Source organism: Garra rufa, chromosome 13 (assembly GCF_049309525.1).
Source record: "Garra rufa chromosome 13, GarRuf1.0, whole genome shotgun sequence".
In the NCBI taxonomy this organism is placed as follows: Eukaryota; Metazoa; Chordata; class Actinopteri; order Cypriniformes; family Cyprinidae; genus Garra; species Garra rufa.
The window spans coordinates 31,194,147-31,209,843 of NC_133373.1; the positions used below are offsets into that span (position 1 = coordinate 31,194,147).

General features: G+C 36.0%; 1 protein-coding gene across 1 annotated transcript in view; it reads left to right on the forward strand.

The window, feature by feature from the left end:
- The window catches only part of LOC141348466 (neurexin-3a-beta-like), a 48,353-nt gene that overhangs the window by 13,114 nt on the left and 19,542 nt on the right, over positions 1–15,697 (forward strand). The window contains exon 3 of the mRNA XM_073852763.1: positions 15,462–15,633. Within this exon, the coding sequence (XP_073708864.1) occupies positions 15,462–15,633 (172 nt within the window). The remainder of the gene's footprint in view (positions 1–15,461; positions 15,634–15,697) is intronic.

Sequence of the window (15,697 nt, forward strand, 5' to 3'; positions counted from 1 at the left end):
TTCCAGCTAATGATAATGGTAGCAAAGCTTCCCCAGCGATCTTTCTGGCAATTCTCGAAGGACTGCCAAAAAACCTCAGCTCGTATTAAGGAAAGCTGGCAGCCGCAGGGCACGAATTTGCATTATTTTGTCCAGCCACATGTTTTAATCTGTGACAGGCTTGCCACTCAGCCCAGACCTTCCCTACATGACCCACTTTCCACACAGCATATGCTGTCAAGCGAGATGTGCAGATTTATGAGGAATCAAAACCGCTCCAGCTAAATAAACTGGCCGATCTCCTTGATGGCACAGATGAAAGACACAGGTGCCTCATCTCAGTGCACTGAGGCCATTTCTTTTGGATTTTTTTTATTCTTCTTTGCATGTAAGCCTCTGTATTTACTGAAACACTTGGGGAGGGTGAGACTGGAAGTATTATTTCCAAAAGTACTTCATTGTGTCGCTTTGCATTCACCTCACGAAGATGGTAATTGTATGTTCTAGGAAAAATTGCAGTCTGTCTGACTGCCTCCCCTGCAATTCAGTAACCGGGGGTCTGTACAGAAATCAGACAGGAAATGTGTTCATTTGGAGTGACCTCCCCCTCAAGCTGTACCTTCAGATGGGGTGAGACGAGCTGTGTTATCCACAGCGGACACGTTTTTGTTAAAAAAAGAAATTTGATCAAACACACCATTTTTTCCCCCGTTACTCTTCTTTGTGTACTAGTGTTTTATCCTTTCTTCATTTTAATCTGTTGAAAATGCAGTATGTTTCAGTTTAATTAATTGCATGCATTGCCAATCAATTAATCTTATTAATCACAGTTAATTGCCATAAAAAAATTTGGGTGCACTACATTTTTATGTATTTAAAGTGGCAGACAAATGCAAGTGAAGGACAATGTAATACATATTTTGAACTTTCTATTCATCAAAATAATCATTAAAAAATGTATGACAATTTCCACAAAGATTGTAAAAAGTGTTTTCAACATTTATGATAATATGCAATGTTTCTTGAGTGTCTAAAAAGCATGTTCGAAGGATTTCCAATGGATTGTGTGACACTGAACACCTAGCATTCATAGCAATTCATAGAGGGAATAATTTAAATTGTAATATTTTCGCAATATTACTATTTTTAATCAAATAAATGCAGCCTTGGTGAGCATACAAAAACATTTTCAACATCAATCCTAGTGATAGAATATTTACAACATTAAGTAAATTCTATTTTATTTAATAAGATTATATATCATGTATGGTTATATACACAAACATTTTGTGGACAGCACTGGGTTGGATTCCTTTCTTTTCATGTAAAGGAACATGAGTTTTTTTTTCTATTTTTTCTTTATGAACTCTGGTTGTTTTATCAGTGCTCTCTCCAAAAAATTATTTCAAAATGATCTAATAATGCTGCATAGTGGTATATAACAAAATCACAACCATAAGGCAATATATATTTCTTCTTCAATCCTGTAAATACAAAAGCAGTTACAGAGGGATTTATTCAGCTTTGATTTATAGATGCCTCACAGAAATAGATAAGTGCACCTGTCTGCTTGAGCAGCGTTGCTCGTGGCCAGCGGGCATCAAATCCATATTATATTCAACAATTCACTAGACCGTTGTTTCCCGACACTTCTCTGCAGGATTTAGCCCAAAACCAATCATCAACTTCTCGTGCATCCATCAGTGTCTGCATATCGCAATGTAATATTCATGCGATTCCTCTCCATTTGCTTATTTGCTTTTTGTATTTAAGAAAAATGCTTTTAGTAATGCCAATCTGAGCTGAAAGGAAGAAAACGAAGGGACCGTTTCTTCGCCACAGCCAGCAAGGTACCTTTTCTCTTTAGAGTGCATACTAAAATCATTTTCTCTGAATGGTTGTGTAACTCAATAAAATCCTTTCTGCCGGTAGTTAAGAAAAAAGTTTGATTGGTCCAGTGCCAAATGGTTTTGTCCAGTGATTAAATGATAAAATTTGCTGAACAAGTAGGGTTTCAAAGAGTCAGTGCGTGGCTTTGTCTAGGGATAATTTGAGATAACTACAGCTGAGTGTTCTCAGAGGGAGAAGTCATGTTTACAGCATGCTGTGAAGTCGCTGAACGTCTTTCCCTTTTCTTTTCATTTCTGAGGTAATGCATGTGATTTAAGCCCTGCTGTGATTTTAAGACCTGTGGGGGAAAAAGTTTTAAGTGCTCTGGAAACTAAATTTCCCACGATCCACAGTAGGAGACATCAGTCTTAGAACAACCTAACAATTCCTAGTAGCCATCAGACAGGTTAAAATGGCCTACTCGTATTATCCACTCAAATGTACCAACAATTAGGCTAAAATGGGAAACCTTCAGATTGCAGCTTTAGATGTCGAGTCTTTCCTTGAGTGGACTTTTGAATACTTCGATGGCTCGGGTTGAAGGAAAAGTAAAAAGTATTCCAGATAAACCTAAAGAGTTCTTTCTGATATTTCTGATGCTTGATGTCCAGAGGCTTCACTTCTCAGACTTGGATTCTCTGGGTGTTTTATTCAGCCTTTTCCTTTTGTAGAAAAAAAAGAAGAAGCTGTGATTCTCTAGCTGGAAGCTTGGATGGCTGATAATCAAGAAATGGTGTGGACCCGCTCTATCATTGATTTTCAGGGAGTCGCTCCAAAGACGTTGCGAAATGTATGATCCGGGGTTGTGCAACTGAAGACCTACAAATCCGTCTTTTAAAGTTATTGTGTCAAAGTCAAAGAGAAGAGAGATGAAAGCAGTTAAGGATCGTAGGGAAGTCTGACTGTAAAGCACCTTGGCGAATTCAAACAGGTCAAGTTAAACGGCTTTGTGTTGGCGAGTGGGAATCGCTAAAAAGGAGCAATGATGACATTTCACATTTACATTTATGCATTTGGCACATGCCTTTATCTTTTGTATTCTAAAGAGACATTTTTATCAGTTCCCTAGAAATCAAACCCATGACCTTGGGGTTGCTAGTGCCATCTGAACTCCCTTTACAATATTTTCTAACTCACTTACATTCGCAAAAACAACAACAACCAAGTCTTTGTCGAATCTTAGCTGGTCCTTTAAACTAGAGTGGTTTGTAAATGAATTTTGAGGTCATAAACGTGGACCTTGACATTGTGACATTGCAAAGCTGTGTTACATCAGTTCGACTTTTAATGAGAATGAAACTTTGTCTAATTTGTGATTTCCAGCTGTTTGTTTGGATTACTCTGTGATGCTTCTTGGCTTGTTGAATGGAGAGAGCTGTCCATCTTATCAAAGTGTTAATGAGTGTTTGCTAATCTTTTTGTAAAGCGCTTCAAATCATTTTAATTACTTTAGCATGTACTTCAAATATTGTGTGCAAATCTGCATACTAAGTAGTTCTGTCAGCCTACCTGGTGCTCTCTAATCATTGGTTTTATCTTACAACTGTTTAGCTGCTTCATTTGCAAGTCCCAAAACTGAATGCATTTCCGTGCATATGTTAATCCTAACTCGATGATTATCAGTCCTGGTTAGAGAGACAGGTGAAGTCAGACGAATCTGTCTCCAGCCTGGCGTAGTCTTATGCTTCTGTCACCGACTAAATCACTGCATCCATAATTTAGGAACACTACATCACTTTGAGTAGTTCTTATCCCTAATGACCGCTTTGTTTGCAGACAAGCCAATGAAGAATGACAGCCCTAAATGGCTTCACATGATGCCAATTGATATTTAAAGTCCAGCAGAACAAATTATGGCATGGTGCCAGCGTCGCTTTCAGTGTGAAGCTGCTCAGAGACAATACAACAGGGGTGATGCTGTGAGGAGGTCTAAGAAAAGCATCACATATGTTCAGAACCACATAGTAGATCTTTGGTGGAAACAGCTGCATACCTGATTTCGTGCACCGTATGAGTGTGAAAGATGTAGGAAATATCTAATTGGATTCATCCAGATGTTATGAACTGTGCATAGTGCATAAATTACAGTGCATCATGTAACATTTTTTTCACAGATACTAGGTTGTCCCCCAGTATCTGAAAAGTAAGATCTTAGGCAATTCTTTGGAAATGAGAACTTAAGTAAAAAATAGAAACCTGTAAATTGCAAATGTGACTTTAAAGTCTTTTATATCATTATATAATCAAATTATTTTGTCTGAGGGCAAAATCTCATCACATTATATTTGATGTAAATTTAATTATTTATATCAGAGTGCTGCCTTTGTACTTTTGATTGAATTGGCATGCAACTTTTATGACGGCTGTTGTTGTTTATTAAATAATATTTAAAATAAATAATATTAGTATTTAATATTAGTATTTATTGGGAAATGGTGTGTGCTCGTGATTTTAGTTACATTGTTCTGCTATTAGATGGTGACAAGACACTGTTTTTATGAGTGAGTCAGAAGACTTTTATATTAAAAAAGACTGAAACAGGGTTGTAAACAAGGAAGTTATTTTTACTTTGACAACACCTTGTAAGACACAGCCAACAAATGCACTGAGCAACGCTGTCACTGGAAATCACCCATAACAAATGAAAGGATAGTATGACAAAGATATTGCTATTTCCTTAGCAGACATTCAAACTAATGTTTTATTGTAAATATGAGATTAAGCTGAAGAATGATTGCTTTATCAGATGCAGGTACTCACACTCGCTCAGTACATCACTCTTCTTTCAAAAACATTGACCCCAGACTTTAAATTATATCATTTCATTATTTAATCAAATCATTTTGGCTGAGGGCAAAATCTCATCACATTATACTTTTTGTAATTGTAATGCTGTACATCAGAGCGCTGCCTTTGTACTTTTGACTGAATTGGCAAGCAACTTTTATGATGGCTGTTGTTGTTTATTAAAAATATTAAAAATAAATAATATTAGTATTTATTAATAGTATTTAGTTTTGGGAAATGGTGTGTGTTTGTGATTTTAGTTACATTGTTCTGCTATTAGATGGCGACAAAAGACTGTTTTTATGAGTGAGTCAAAAGTAAAGACTTTTATATTGAAAGACTGAAACAGGGTTGTAAACAAGTTATTTTTACTTTGACAACACCTTGTAAGACAGCCAACAAATGCACTAAGCAACGCTGTCAACAGAAATCACCCTTAACAAATGAAATGATAGTACGACAAAAATATCCTCAGCAGACATTCAAACTAATGTTGTATTGTAAATTGAGCTAAAGAATGAATGCTGTATCAGATGCAGGTAATCACACTCACTCAGTCAATCTATCTCTCATAATACTCTAGGAAAGGAAAGGAAGGAAGGGAAAGGAAGTGACGTGAGGCCAAGTATGGTGACTAGGAATTTGTGCTCTGCATTTAACCCATCCAAGTGCACACACACAGTAGTGTGCACACACACAGTAGTGAACACACACCCGGAGCAGTGTGCAGCCATTACTGCGGCGCCCGGGGAGCAGTTGGGGGTTCGGTGCCTTGCTCAAGGGACTCACCTCAGTCGTGGTATTGAGGGTGAAGAGGGTGCTGTACATTCACTTCCCCCACCTACAATCCCTGCCGGACCTGAGACTCGAGCCCGCAACCTTTGGGTTACAAGTCCCCCCCCCTCCCCTCAGTGTTCCTCAGTGTTCCTTCATTACTAGTTCTAAAGTGACGTTTTCAAATTAGTAGCAGAGGCTTGGGCTGAGCTGTTAAACTGTCAACTTGAGATTTGAATCAGTGGCGGAAGGAAGTAGTTTGCACAAAAGAGGGGTTTTAAAGACCTTGTTTCTTACGTATTTACACACTCATGCCATCTAACTGTCGTATAAACACAATATGAGATTTGATATTGCGATTTGATATTGATATTGCTCATATATTATATTATTACTCATTTTGCACATTTGATATTCAGAAAAGTGTGAAAAGCCACTGTTAACACTCAGCTTAGTCCAAAAAATCATTACAGACTGCAGTGTTTACCAGAGCTGCAATAAACAAGTTACTTCTGTAAATGATAGGGTGTCAGGGGGCTATAATGTCAGGGGGCTTTTATTCAAAACACTCAGAAGTGTGTTTGATTGCCTGTGTTAAATGCACAGGTTCTTTCAAAGGCTAAAAATCATTCTAATCCGCATATTTGGTCCTGATAATTGCACTGAAATTCAAATAAACAATTAATGCATTTCATATATAGATATAAACACCCTCCCTCTATCCTCATTCATGTGTGGCATTTATGAAGGTGATGATGATTTTATTTCCTCAGAAATGCCCTCTCATCAACAACACACTCCTGACATCATGAAAACGACACACGCAAACATGAGTTCAAAAGAAATTAGTCGTAAATTGTGATCTTTTCATGCAAACCGCTGTGCTCGCATCTGATCATATTCATGTTTGCTAGATGAGGTACAGCGTTTATTCAGAAATGACAGATGTCTTTTGTGAGTGAAACATGTCAGATCAAAGTCTGCATTGTTTATGACGACTTGCGGAATGTGGCAGCTGCAGTAACCATGGAAACAACTGCTTGGGGGTGACGGGGGTTAGAGCAAAACATGGAGCATATCTCTTGTCTTTTCCAAGTCTGCTTTGAAAATCAACTGTCTCTGAAACTGCCTAACTAAGCTTTACGCCGTAAACATCCTCAAAGAGTGGGATTCCTTTCAGCCCACTATTTGGGCTCCAAAGCCTGAGATCACACAACACCTCTACTTGTTAGGGTGAGAACATGTGCGAGAGGAGAGGCAGGACATATACGCACAGAATACATGCAGTCACTTACCTCCCTCACATGAAGCAGCATGTCAAGATATAACCCTACTGACCCTGATCCCCCTCTCCCCATCTCTGGAGAATTTCTTATGTCACTTGCATTGCCACCCTTGTATGTTGCTTTTCCAGCAGTATTTGTTCTCCTTAAAGGATAAAAAAAAAGAATAGTTTTAAGCTAATGAACTTATCTAATCATCTCTGATGAATTGCAAGAGGTACTGTTCAAAAGTTTAAGATTTAAAAAAAAATCATGCTTATTCTAATCAGGGCTGCATTTTAGGGCTGTCATGATTCCTCGATTCAATTAGAGTACTCAATTTTAAAAACACTTGCACTTTGCAAACGGCACTTTCGTATTCGCTTTGCGACCCTCTATCAGCCATAACAGCACTATGTAAGTTTGGATCGTCGGGTCGCGGTTTTGTAGTTCAAATGATACTACAAATGCGACTTGCTTCACGGCAGGCTTCACAAAAGGTTTTCACACATTTATAAAGTCATACAACATACTCTACCTTGTCACTGGACATCGTTATTTCCAAAGCCGCTCCTGGATAGCCTTTCAAACAAATAACGTGCATGTGACACAACGGTAGGCTAAATTATTTACGACAGCGGTAATGGACAATTCCGCTTTTAACCTGTAGAGGGAGCATTGAGGGAAAAGTTACTTAGTGTTGCTTTAATGTTTTTGAACAAATCGTTTGAATGAATACTACAGTGACTCCAACTTTCTACATGCAAGTAAATCACGCGCATATGCGACTAAATCTTCACTCTAGTGCGACTAAATGATGTCAAATAAATTATCAGATTTGGCACTCCGCTATTATCATTCCTGTTTTGATTTCAGCAAATCAGTTTGAGCGAACGCACACAACCTGGTTAATATTCATGAGCGCAATCCTTTGTGTGTTTGATATCGTACATATTACTAGAATTTGTAGTAGTATTATTATAATCTTATCAGTATTATTGTTAGTTTGTTCCCTTTTTTTTTTTTTTTTTACAAAAATACTAAATGGCCAAAAAAACACCACCAGTCCTAGGTTAAGTTAAAATGACTAATATGTATTCATACATGGTTAACAAGTTTTAATTCTAATTCCTAAAGTTCTATCATTAAATGATCATCAATACTTGATTATCATAATATCATTATAACGCTTGACTGACTGATGTTAAGAGTGTACTTTCACATATGTAAAAAGCTGTGCCAGTTTACAAACATTATATAAATCAGTCTGGTGAACAAACTAAAAAAAATGTACTAACCAAGGGTGATTCAGTTGCCAAAGTCTATATAGAGGCTTGGACTCAGTCATAAAGATGGTCACGTGTTTAATTGTGAATGAATCTGTGGTTTTGACAGTTACTGTATCCACTGGTGTAACTTGCAAAAAGAGTCACTGAAAAATTCCCACCACTAATGATCAATTTCTGTAAAGATGAATGGGATTTTTTTACTTCCAGAACAAGAATGTCCCACTCAGTTGTGATGATTTTCTTGTTGAAATTCTAGTTTATGGTTTTCCTGTCAGTTTACGCTCTAAGCTAAATGCCCATCCTGTGTCTCATTAGCATATTTTTTTTTCATTTGCGATTTGAATTAGTGGCTTGGAAGTATGAGTTTTGTTTTTAACGAGATGTAGCCCACATAATCGGATTGCCCCCTCCAGGTAATGGTGATCTAATTACCAATAAAGTGTAACGAACCATCAGAGTGTAGATGATTTTGTGACGGCTTGACTTTCTCCTTCAGTTCTCCAGTCGGACTAGAGAGAAAACGCAGTGGCGCGTGCCGTTTCAGCACGTTTTGCGGCACACTTCCCCCTGAAATAAGCTCCTTCTCGTTCTGTTGACAAAGCAAATTAGAAAATTGGAAAAAAATCACATCTCTCAGCTTTGCTTTGGTCTGCAGAACGGATTCGTAAATAACATCTAGTGGACGTCGGCTCAAGGTGGAGTACTTTATAATGTCGCAGAGAGCTGTTTAGATAACATTTTGACCGATCAGCATCAGACGCAGACGAAACACAAATGTCTTTCTCTTGTGACCTCCCTGAGGATGTGGCTACTCATATTCTGCTCACATGACAGATCATACTCAATGTGATAAGCAGGTGCCTTCCTTTTATTTGTGTTTTTTAAGGATCTGATCCTCTTGACTTCGCATAGCATCTGTTATATGCCCTGTATATTAATATTTATACACTCAAGGTGTGCGTGCATAACGGAAGGATGAAAAATTCTACCAGACGCTGCTGTAAAGTGCTTTGCATTGTACTCTTTGGTTTGTTACCTGTAGCCCATAAATCATTATCTGAATGCGTCTCACATCCAAGTGTTTAGGACCTTCATCATTTTTCCTTTTTGTTTTAAAACACTAGAAAACAGAGCAGCCCTGTCCTTGAAGCACACTGCAATATGAACCACCAAAGGCCGTTCAGACTCAAACTCACCGTGCATTTTTTTTCTCCTTTTCAATTGTGTACTTTTGAAAGAAACTTTGACTCCGTTTACTGTCAGCAAACTTATTTCAAATAAGTTCTTCCTCCATGTTGTTTTCCGTTAGCCATATAAGAGTGTCGATGTAGCAAGTTCTGGGTAGATTAAGTATTGTCTGGCAGCTGTCGGTGTTTTGTGGACCCGATAGCCTTGGCAGGCAAATCAGCAGCTAGCAGTGAATTAAAGAGCGCTTTCTGCCTCATCAACATGTTTGATATCTCCATAAACTACTCTGGAAACACAGCAGCTCTTCAACGCAGATGTCCCACGGACACCAGCCTCCCTCGAGATTTCGCCTGTATCAGCAAACCTAATTGAAAGGCTGTGGGAAATTGAAAATCTTCTGTCGGTAGTTTAAGTAGCAATGAGCGACTTGAAGGACTAATTGTAGTCGGTTCGTTTGAGTGCGGTTGTTCCTCGACTGTTGTTTAAGGCATTTTTAGATCTTGTGGTTATGAGTGAGCTTTCATTGTGTTTAATAAAGCGTTTGCAAGTGTCAAGCTGCTGAAACTTCTCCCTCTGTGCTGTTCTAATTAGTGGGATAAACAAAACATCATAAGCACGATGCTTCGCTTTCTCCTTAATCTAAAGCAAAAGCGTCTTTATTATACTATAAATGCTGTAATAATGCAACAAAGACTCAAACCCATCTTGTTTACCAATTAACATTATGTAGTTTGCTCTAAAACATATGCAGGGTTGCAAATGCGTGTCCGTTTTGTTTACTTGCTAATTTTCCATTAAATGTATCCCACAGCTATAAGCCCAGAGTTTTTAGTCTCAAACGACACAGATTAAACCGAAAGTAATGAAGTTGTTCCGAAAAAGATCCCACACTATTTAGCGGCGGACTTGAAAATATCGACTCTTATATTGATGAAACAATCAGCTACGAAAAATTGTCACTTCCATTTTCTCTTTACTACCAATTGAGGAGCATCTCGCCTTATCAGCTCTCCACAGACGGGCACTCACAGGGAGAGAAGGTTCATCTTTTAGCCACTTATCAATTTGTCCAGGTGATACAGTGGGGCAAACCTCTTTGCTCCTCACACACAGCAGAGGAGAGCAAGAACAGCACAATTGATGACTGTAATGATTGGAGTTTGCATTCTGGAGCAGGACTCTAACTGTCTGGCTATCGGGGGAGTGTGTCGCAGAATACAAATAAGGCCAAGTTTGATTTGTTCCTACTGCTGTTTATTCATTACTTGCAATTTTTTGTTGTTCATTTTTTTCCTGAAAGGCAGAATGATGGTGCATTATAATATTTTGATGGAGGTTAACAGCGAACAAATGAAGTGGCTTGTGGAATAAAAGCAGGATTCAATTATGAAAGATTTAGCAGTAGAGATTGTTGTATACATCATGTTTTTTATAGAATGCCCTAACTTTAATGGATCATCATCTTACATGCTAGATACAACGTCTAATAAAATGAAGAGTAATGAATAAATTTGGCCTTTGCTTGGTTTAGAGTTTGTGTCGAGTTTTAGAGCCTCGATTGTTTGCTCAAAGGACCAGGCTTTTTTCACTAATTTTATTTGTTTAGCTTTTTTGCTTGCAAAATCATTATGTGGCCCATTGTTTCAAACTCATTCGGGCAATCAATGTTGTTGTTTTTTTTTTTTTGCATGTCCTATTCCACTTCAAATACACAATGAGTAATTGGACATGTCAATCATTTTGCCTTCAGCAGAGTTGTGTATTTGACCGGGCACTTTTGAATAATGTCCTAAAAAAGCATAATTCAAAAAGGATTAAGTGGCATTCAGCCTTATATTCAATATTCAGAATTATTGAGATTAAATAAATAAAAAATCGTAGAAGGTTCGGAAATGGTATTAAAGAAATGCGTCCTGGATTTCTTGTAAATTGATTTAAAACTAAAGCCGAAATTTTTCGATTAAAACTAAAACCAACTTTTTTTTAGATTGTAAAATGAATATTAGCATAACCAACATTCATGAACCCATTTTGCTGTCATGAAACAAGAAAATCATTTATTATTATTATTATTTTAGGTGAAACTGAGTAACCCAAAAACCTTTAGAATAACAATGATTCATTATCATTTTGTTTTTAAATATTTGTTTTTACCTTGAAACATTGTTTCAAAATAATTCAAGGAAAGGGTTTATTATTTGATGGTAATATTGACATTTTTAGTTATTCTTTTTCTTTTTCATACTTAGACTTGAGAAGAAACTTTGCACATCAGTGTTTTTTCCCCATTTTTTATTTAAACTAAAACTAAAACATTTTTTGTTTATTTATTTATTTATTGTCATTATTATTCTTATTAAGAATTCTTCGTTATTATTCTAAAAATTAGTATTAGCATAACCAACATTCATGAACCCATTTTAGAGTGATGAAACAAAACAAATATTTTTTTTAAAAAAGGCAAATGCAATGCATGAATATGTGTAATTTTCTTCAGGTTATTTCAAGTGAAATTGCACAACCCAGAAAAATTTAATGACTCATTATAATAGTAAGAATTCATCATTTTTTAATACATTTTTAAAAAAATAAGTTAAGTGTATTCAAGGAAATGGCTTATTACAAAACTTTTAGTTATTTCTTTTTTTTATTTCTCTTTCTTTTTCAAAAAGTCTAAAACCAACATGAATAAAAAGATAGCATTTCTTCTTTTCATTGATCTTGAGGATCTTTATTTGTCATTGACCCATGATAGAAAAATCGCACAGAGCTTATTCTGTATTTTCTCTTCCTGTATGCAGCGCTGACGCGACGCTCAATATGGTGTGTGTGCGTGACAGACTATTTCCTTTCATGTATCACTTGCTCAAAAACCAAGAGTTTATTCGTCCTTTTACCCTCCTGGATACGAAAGTGTTGCAGTATTGGAATTGCAACGTGGAAGGGGGATGAGATGGATGTAAGAAAGAGAGTGCAAGAAAGAGACACTTATAAACTCTTTGATGCTAAATGTAAAAGAGTGTTTCTGTGATCAAACAAGTAATACAGCAGCAAGAGGCTTTCACAAGCGAAAAGTGGCAGGGCAGTTAGATATTTCCCAGCACTGTATGTATGAATGTGTACGTCTGTAGAAACAGATTTTGCAAATTGCTCTTTATGTGTTTTGACTCATTTTCGTCTCATTAATATTTTAAAAGAGGGCAGAGATATGTTTTCGTTAGCTTTCCATGCAGGAAGAAAGACTGGGTTACAGTAACGTACAATCCTCCTTCCTCTATAAAGATGTCTCGAGGGACTTGAAGTATCATTGAACACAAACACTTCATTAAAATCCTGCCACACACTGACAAACTTATGAATATCTATCCATTAAATGCATAAATAAATAAACACATGTAATATAACCATACGCTACAAGAGGCCATTTACCATGGTTAAAGGAGGCATGAAGCGGAACATAAAGAAAGCAATTATTTGTACCAGTAAATATTATGGGTATCAATTTAACGTCAATTTGGTGTAATTAAAAACAGCAAGATGGAGTGTAACAGAATTGAGTAAAATTATAAACTTAAAACAGTGTTTTTAAAATGTGCCACTCATAGTTTGAGATACTAAAGAGTGAGATGAAATATTATTATATGTAATCATTCATGATTGATTTGGTAAATGAATCTGTATGTCATGCAGTAAGTAGTCAGTGGTATACTAGATTATCTACATTTAAGATACTGAAGTCCATGTCTACTTTGTGATACAAAAGTGAATTAAAGCTTCAGTATTATCTGTCTAGGACAGAAATTTTAAATTTTGAGGAAGTGTACACTGTCAGTCAAAAGTTTTTGAACAGTGACATTGTTAATGTTTTTTAAAGAAGTCTCTTCTGCTCGCCAAACCTGCATTTATTTAGTACAAAATACAGCAAAACAGTACTATTGTGAAATATTTTTACTATTTAAAATAACTGCTTTATATTTGAATATATTTTAAAATGTAATTTATTCCTGTGATCAAAGATACATTTTTAGTAGCATTACTTTAGTCTTTAGTGTCACATGATCGTTCAGAAATCATTCTAATGTGCTGATTTACTGTTCAAGAAAAAATATATATTATTATTATTATTATCAATATTTAAAACAGTTGAGTACTTTTTTTCAGGATTCTTTGATGAATAGAAAGATCCAAAGATCAGCATTTATCTGAAAGAAAAAGCTTTTGTAACATTATACACTATACCATTGAAAAGTCTGTATTTTTTATTTATTTATTTCATTTTATTTTATATATTTATTTATTTTTTGGAAAAAAATATATAGTAATTTATTTATTTAGCAAGGATGCTTTAAATTGCTCAAAAGTGATGATGAAGACAATTATAATGTTACAAAAGATTTCTATTTCAGATAAATGCAGTTTTTCTGAACTTTCTATTGATCGACAAAAAATGAAAAAAATTCTACCATTTTCAACATAATAAATGTTTTTTTTTTGTTTTTTTTTGAGCAGCAAATCAGAATATTAGAATGATTTCTGAAAGTAATGATGCTATAACTTGAGCTTTGAAATCACCGAAATAAATTACATTTTAAAATGTATTCAAATAGAAAACAGTTATTTTAAATGTCAAAAATATTTCAAAATTTAACAGTTTTTGCTTTATTTTTGATCAAATAAATGCAGGCTTGGTGACTTCTTTGAAAAACTTTTTTTTAAACTTACTGTTTAAAAACTTTTAGTATTTTACTAAAATACTGCATTTTTTCAAATTAACCTCATATGTTTTCATAATATCTGAGGTTAATTTTGAAATTGCTATTAACATTTTACTATGCACATTACCAACATAAGGCAGCATTTATTTGTACGAAAATACAGTAATATTGTGAAATATAATTACAATTTAAAATAACACTTTTTTTATTTTGCAATGTTTTAAAATATAATTTATCCCTGTGATGGCAAGCCTAAATTGGCATTACTCCAGTCAGTGTCACATGATCCTTCAGAAATCATTCTCATATGCTGATTTAGAAAAATTATTTAGTTGAAAATGGTTATGCAACTGAATATTTTGGTTGAAACCGCAATATTTTTTTCATGGTTCAAAAGAACATCATTTATTTGAAATATGCAAATAATTTTATTAAATGCCTTTTAATGTTACTGTTTGATCAACTTAATGCATTTTGAATAAAAGTATTAATTTCTTAACAAAAAAAATAGAGTAGTGTACATCATAGGGTTCTCTGGGACACCAAACGTAAAAACAGTAAAGTCAATATCAATAAAACATAAGAGTTAATTAAAGACATAAACAGCATTTCGGCCTTTGGGAAAGTCTTCCAAATGAACTTGAGAACTGGCCCAGATTTCTCTCACAGAGATCTGTCTGTGATAAACGCACTCTGCGGTGATAAACATCTCCCTTGATACAATTTATCATCTGTCGTCATTTTTCCATGCTGCAAGAGATAAGAACAACACCAGATTTGGTTTAACATAGCCATAAAATATATCCATGCAACCCAGAGGGCTCAGGAGGGGGTAGAGAGCGTGCATTAGAGAGGATGAAACGGCTGCAGAAAAAGAAAAACAGAAAATGCTGATTTAGCCAGTCTGAGTAACTGACAAGAGCCCAAAACCCTTTTAAACCACCAAACCAGCTTAGGCCGGCTTCCAGCAGACACTTTCAAAACACATAGTTAATTCATGACATTGACGCTGGATGAAACATTTCCTCAGTGTTTCCTGCTCCACCGATGCTCATTGGGGCTGTGCTAATTAATTTATAGTTGGAATCTTTGCAGCTACATTTGCACACACCCTCTTGGATCCACGAGGGCAAACACCGCACACCTTCCTGTTCCATTAATCATTCTTATCTCTTTCTCTGTTTTAGCTAATGCTATTGATTTAGTCCACTTTCACTGCATTATGTAAATCAATGAGCCTGATTCTTCACCTCCAAAGACGGGGGGTGCTAATGGCTGATGAATACTTTTCATCAAGCGGACAAGTTTATCAGGGGTCACTAATGCTAATAGATTATTCAGGATCCAGCTAGAACAAAAGCAAAGCAAGAGGTGACAGATTTCAAGGGCAACTGCTTCATTAAAAATGAATCATAACAGAATAAATGCATCTCTTCATTGTGTATCTTGAGGCAAATACAGGAAAAGGTGAATCTGAATGGCAAAAAGTCACATAATTTATCTTAATTCATCCCGTGCTTTTGTTGTTTGCATAGATGTTGTGGACAAAACTGATCTTTTTGCTCATCCTTTTTCAGGAACAAGGCAAAATTGGAGTCACATTCAACATCGGAACGTCTGACATCACTGTTCAGGAGAGCAGCACCGCTGTAAATGACGGCAAGTACCATGTAGTGCGCTTCACCCGAAATGGGGGCAATGCTACACTTCAGGTGGACAACTGGGCCATCAATGAGCACTTCCCCTCAGGTAAGACCTCTCACCGACCGCTTCAACCTTTGGCTTCTGACATCAAGAAGATATATGGACAATG